This window comes from Poromitra crassiceps, assembly GCF_964638095.1.
Source record: "Poromitra crassiceps genome assembly, chromosome: 19".
Classification (NCBI taxonomy): Eukaryota; Metazoa; Chordata; class Actinopteri; order Beryciformes; family Melamphaidae; genus Poromitra; species Poromitra crassiceps.
The window spans coordinates 28494954-28500953 of record NC_139646.1 but is presented as its reverse complement, the minus strand read 5'-3'; the positions used below and the strand labels follow the sequence as shown (position 1 = coordinate 28500953).

The 6000-nt window shown below is 44.6% G+C and overlaps 1 protein-coding gene across 1 annotated transcript in view; it reads left to right on the top strand.

Annotated features, from left to right (window-relative positions):
• Positions 1–6000, top strand: part of LOC310794077 (echinoderm microtubule-associated protein-like 6) — a gene marked incomplete at its 5' end in the record, with an annotated part of 68792 nt that overhangs the window by 46228 nt on the left and 16564 nt on the right. Inside the window, 3 exons of the mRNA XM_083655957.1 lie at positions 1037–1112; positions 1828–1957; positions 2399–2497. Of these exons, the coding sequence (XP_083512083.1) occupies positions 1037–1112; positions 1828–1957; positions 2399–2497 (305 nt within the window). The remainder of the gene's footprint in view (positions 1–1036; positions 1113–1827; positions 1958–2398; positions 2498–6000) is intronic.

Below are 6000 nucleotides of genomic sequence, written 5' to 3'. Positions count from 1 at the left end.
CCTGTCACCCTTCAAAATAAAACAATTTAGAAGGTACAGGTACTGAATGCTGCTATAGCGCCCCCTATAGGGGAAATGACACAATATTTGTCCTATAGGCTCAGAGTACATCCCTCCACACCTGGACCAAGGTTGGTTAAGATCGGACGTTGTGTTCCAGAGTTATGCCGATTTTTGTGAAATAGGCCCCACCCACAGAATTTTGGAAGTCGATTATATCGCAACGGTGGGGTTTTTTCAAAAACTTCAAAGTCAGTGTTGTGCAGGACAGTCCCCCCATGATGTGTGCTTTGGTTTGGTGAAGATTGGACACAATTTCAAGGAGGAATTGCAAAAAAGACAGTTTTGGACACAATTCAAAATGGCGGAAAATCTAGTCAGACGGAAATGGGCGTGGCCTAGATGAGTAGATGCGGAAGGTACCAAGGAATCCAGGGAAAAAATAAGTTTGATCGAGGACCCTACGGTTCAAAAGTTATGGACAAAATCGTAAAGAGGGCTGTTATAGCGCCACCATCTGGCCAATTGGTGTAGGTTTTTCGTGGATAGTAAAAGACCCCTCTGTGAACCTCCCTACCAAGTTTCGTAATTGAACCTCGTATGGTTTCTGAGATACAGCTAACTTAATGCAAGATTTTGCCAGATTTATCAAAACCCCATGCAAGTCAATGGGAAAAAAACTCGCCGCATGTTTAGAGGTCTGGCATGTCTATGTGGCGCGAAAACTGTGTGAGTTATTACGCGGCAGATAGATATTAAGTGGCAGATAGAATAATACGAAGATTAGGAATATCAAAGATTGTGCCTTGCTTTCAGCAAGCACAATAATAATTGATTGCATTTATATAGCACCTTTCACCAATGTGGCTCATGCATGCATGTTCAATAAGTTCATCCCATTGAACTGAATGATGTTTGGTGTGATGTCAAAGAAAACTGACAGCTGACTGAACTAGCCAATCGGACACTCCACAGCTCAATGAAGCAGCCAATCAGACGCTGCCTCATGAATAATAATGATCTCATTTTTCTGCAGGCCTCCGGTCAGCCGAGCCGCTCCTCTGCCCGAGAAACTGCTGAGGAACAACGTGAAGAAGAAGAAAGTGGTGGAGGTACAGAGAAACTATAGTTCTGTTCTGAGAAATCACAACCAGAGGCTAGATCAGGCAAATAGGCCAATCTTCCAAAATGTTGGCGTATGCCTTTAAGTGTTGGTATTAAGTATTTTGAATTCAAACAGGCTCACAGCATATGTATATATATATGCTGTTATATATATATATATATATAGATATATATATATATATGCTGCTATATATATATATATGCTGTATATATGCTGTTGTTTCTGACTTGGATTGTGGTTGTTTTGATTTGAAAACGTTCAATCCTTACTGCTGTGATTGTACAGCCACCCTAGTGATGTCATCAAGCAGCACATTAGTTGGCAAAAAGCTTGTGTGTGTGTGTGTGTGTGTGTGTGTGTGTGTGCGTGCGTGCGTGCGTGTGTGTGCGTGCGTGCGTGTGTGTGTGTGCGTGCGTGCGTGTGTGTGCGTGCGTGCGCGTGCGTGTGTGTGTGCGTGCGTGCATGTGTGCGTGCATGTCCTGTCTGAGGTGAAATGCAAATGAACTAGAGTCATATGATCAAATGTTTCATGGACTCTAAGAAAGAAATGAACAGGAGTAAAGCAGGAGTCGAATGTACCAAGTCATGCCCTTCCGTGAGCCACATCATCCAACGTGTGTGTGTTTCCCTAACTTACGTGTGTGCATGCGTGTATGTGCGTGTGTGTGTGCATGCGTGTATGTGTGTGTGTGTGTGTGTAGGAGCTTGTGTTGGAGCACGTGTTTGGCTACAGAGGCTTCGACTGTCGGAACAACCTGCACTACTTGAACGATGGCGCCGACATCATCTTCCACACCGCCGCCGCTGCCATCATTCAGAACCTGTCCACCGGTCGGTCCTGCTCAGCCCGCTGACCTGTCACACCCACATTTGTCTGATCTAGGTCTTAACAAGCTTTACTGTAGGTCTTAACAAGCTCTAGGTTGTAACGAGTTTCAACAATTTCTGGGTCTGGGTTGTAATGAGCTCTAGGTCTTAACGAGCTCTGGGTCTTTAACAGGAGCACATCCTGCTACTTGTCACGCCCACAGTTAGCTGTTCTAGGTCTTACCGAGCTTTGGTTCTTAACAAGCTCAAGGTCTTAATGAGCTCTGGGTCTTAACGAAGGTCTAGGTCTTAACGAGCACTGGGTCTTAACGAGCTCTGGGTCTTTAACAGGAGCACATCCTGCTACCTGTCACGCCCACAGCAGTTGTCATTTTAAAATAGTGTTTTTGTTGTTGTTGTTGTTGTTGTTTGTGACGTGTCACATCCTATTTCTTGTCCTGGCAGGAACTCAGAGTTTCTACCTGGAGCACACAGATGACATCCTCTGTCTGACGGTCAACCAGCACCCCAAGTACCTGAACGTCATCGCCACCGGACAGATTGGTGGGTCACGCAGACATCTGATTAGACTCACTCAAGTCTCAGTACAGTACTTACAGTTCAGTACTTACAGTTCAGTTCAGTTCAGTACTTACTTACAGTTCAGTACAGTTCAGTACTTACAGTTCAGTACAGTACAGTAACCTTGATCCATGTCTCAAACTGTGCCATGTTGGCTCGGGGAAAACCAGTACGAACGGCTCACGCTTCTCTATCTTCCTCTCTGCATATTTATTTATACTAACCGTAGTTTATTGTGAACAAGAGACAGTCGTCCTCTCCCACTAGCCGTGTTTTTCTATTTTTGTGAAACAAGTCGGGACACAATCAGGAAGTAAACTGATCTCACGCTGATCTCCTCACACCGGGGTCTGTCAGGGCCAACGTCTCACAGGGGGAGGGCGAACGCACCGGTTGGATAAATCGACCACAAAGCAAGTACATGTCTAAGGCCATGTCCACACGGAGACGAGTTTAGGTGTATCCGCTAAAGTTTTACTCGTTAAATACTTAATGCCTTAATGCGTTACTTAATATAACGTTACTTATTAGTATTAAACTTGTCTCCGTGTGGACATGGCCTTATTCTCTGTTATTCTACAGCGGTTTCAGTGGTATTCAGTGGTTTCATGTGGATACACACATTTCTTGAAACGATTCCATGTTTATGGAAAACTTTTCTGAAACGAAAAAAACAAAGATCGCTTCCGTCTCCGTGTGGACATGGCCTAATGCTCAGTGATGCATCATTTGAGTTCTCCAAGACAATGACCATGCTGATCTCAAATCAATGCTTCATGTTAAATGTCCAAACGGTCTGAAATTAGTCCAATGCTTCAAACTCCTTTGTGCAGAATCAGAAACAACCGTGAATTCTGATTCCATGAATCAGAAACTCCGCCCCCACCAGTTTCTGCATGCAAACGGGGGATAGTTAATAGTGTGGAAAACATCCTTATATTACCGAGATTATAATGATACAAAGTTGGTTGATGATCGGCAAAACCTCCCTTTAAGTACAGTACAAACAGTCATTTAGTGCGTAGTTACAATTTTCCATCGAGTCTTAAAAGTGTGAACTAATTGGGAATTGAAATAAAATGGATGAAATATGGAGTTAAGACGGTAAAAACAGGAAGAGATTTGTTGCATGTTTGATCTGCAGTTGTAATTCACTCACTTCACCATTCTTCTCATGCATGAACATGGCCAGCACCTTATCTCCATTACACTTGTTTTCTTTCCACTGCTTGCATCGCCTCGCTTGCTCCACCAGGTGACCTCGGTGAGCTGCCAGGTAAGATGCTCCACCTTTCTGTTCCTCATCCATACATGTGCTCCACCTTTCTGTTCCTCATCCATACATGTGCCTAAGCTACATGTGCTCCACCTTTCTGTTCCTCACCCATACAGTGTCTAAGCTACATGTGCTCCACCTTTCTGTTCCTCATCCATACAGTGTCTAAGCTACATGTGCTCCACCTTTCTGTTCCTCATCCATACAGTGTCTAAGCTACATGTGCTCCACCTTTCTGTTCCTCATCCATACAGTGTCTAAGCTACATGTGCTCCACCTTTCTGTTCCTCATCCATACAGTGTCTAAGCTACATGTGCTCCACCTTTCTGTTCCTCACCCATACAGTGTCTAAGCTACATGTGCTCCACCTTTCTGTTCCTCATCCATACAGTGTCTAAGCTACATGTGCTCCACCTTTCTGTTCCTCACCCATACAGTGTCTAAGCTACATGTGCTCCACCTTTCTGTTCCTCATCCATACATGTGCCTAAGCTACATGTGCTCCACCTTTCTGTTCCTCATCCATACAGTGTCTAAGCTACATGTGCTCCACCTTTCTGTTCCTCATCCATACAGTGTCTAAGCTACATGTGCTCCACCTTTCTGTTCCTCATCCATACAGTGTCTAAGCTACATGTGCTCCACCTTTCTGTTCCTCATCCATACAGTGTCTAAGCTACATGTGCTCCACCTTTCTGTTCCTCATCCATACAGTGTCTAAGCTACATGTGCTCCACCTTTCTGTTCCTCATCCATACAGTGTCTAAGCTACATGTGCTCCACCTTTCTGTTCCTCATCCATACAGTGTCTAAGCTACATGTGCTCCACCTTTCTGTTCTTCATCCATACAGTGTCTAAGCTACATGTGCTCCACCTTTCTGTTCTTCATCCATACAGTGTCTAAGCTACGTGTGCTCCACCTTTCTGTTCCTCATCCATACATGTGCCTAAGCTACATGTGCTCCACCTTTCTGTTCCTCATCCATACAGTGTCTAAGCTACATGTGCTCCACCTTTCTGTTCCTCATCCATACAGTGTCTAAGCTACATGTGCTCCACCTTTCTGTTCCTCATCCATACAGTGTCTAAGCTACATGTGCTCCACCTTTCTGTTCCTCATCCATACAGTGTCTAAGCTACATGTGCTCCACCTTTCTGTTCTTCATCCATACAGTGTCTAAGCTACGTGTGCTCCACCTTTCTGTTCCTCATCCATACAGTGTCTAAGCTACATGTGCTCCACCTTTCTGTTCTTCATCCATACAGTGTCTAAGCTACATGTGCTCCACCTTTCTGTTCTTCATCCATACAGTGTCTAAGCTACGTGTGCTCCACCTTTCTGTTCTTCATCCATACAGTGTCTAAGCTACATGTGCTCCACCTTTCTGTTCTTCATCCATACAGTGTCTAAGCTACATGTGCTCCACCTTTCTGTTCCTCATCCATACAGTGTCTAAGCTACATGTGCTCCACCTTTCTGTTCCTCACCCATACAGTGTCTAAGCTACATGTGCTCCACCTTTCTGTTCCTCATCCATACAGTGTCTAAGCTACATGTGCTCCACCTTTCTGTTCCTCACCCATACAGTGTCTAAGCTACATGTGCTCCACCTTTCTGTTCCTCATCCATACATGTGCCTAAGCTACATGTGCTCCACCTTTCTGTTCCTCATCCATACAGTGTCTAAGCTACATGTGCTCCACCTTTCTGTTCCTCATCCATACAGTGTCTAAGCTACATGTGCTCCACCTTTCTGTTCCTCATCCATACAGTGTCTAAGCTACATGTGCTCCACCTTTCTGTTCCTCATCCATACAGTGTCTAAGCTACATGTGCTCCACCTTTCTGTTCCTCATCCATACAGTGTCTAAGCTACATGTGCTCCACCTTTCTGTTCTTCATCCATACAGTGTCTAAGCTACGTGTGCTCCACCTTTCTGTTCCTCATCCATACAGTGTCTAAGCTACATGTGCTCCACCTTTCTGTTCTTCATCCATACAGTGTCTAAGCTACGTGTGCTCCACCTTTCTGTTCCTCATCCATACAGTGTCTAAGCTACATGTGCTCCACCTTTCTGTTCCTCACCCATACAGTGTCTAAGCTACATGTGCTCCACCTTTCTGTTCCTCATCCATACAGTGTCTAAGCTACATGTGCTCCACCTTTCTGTTCCTCATCCATACAGTGTCTAAGCTACATGTGCTC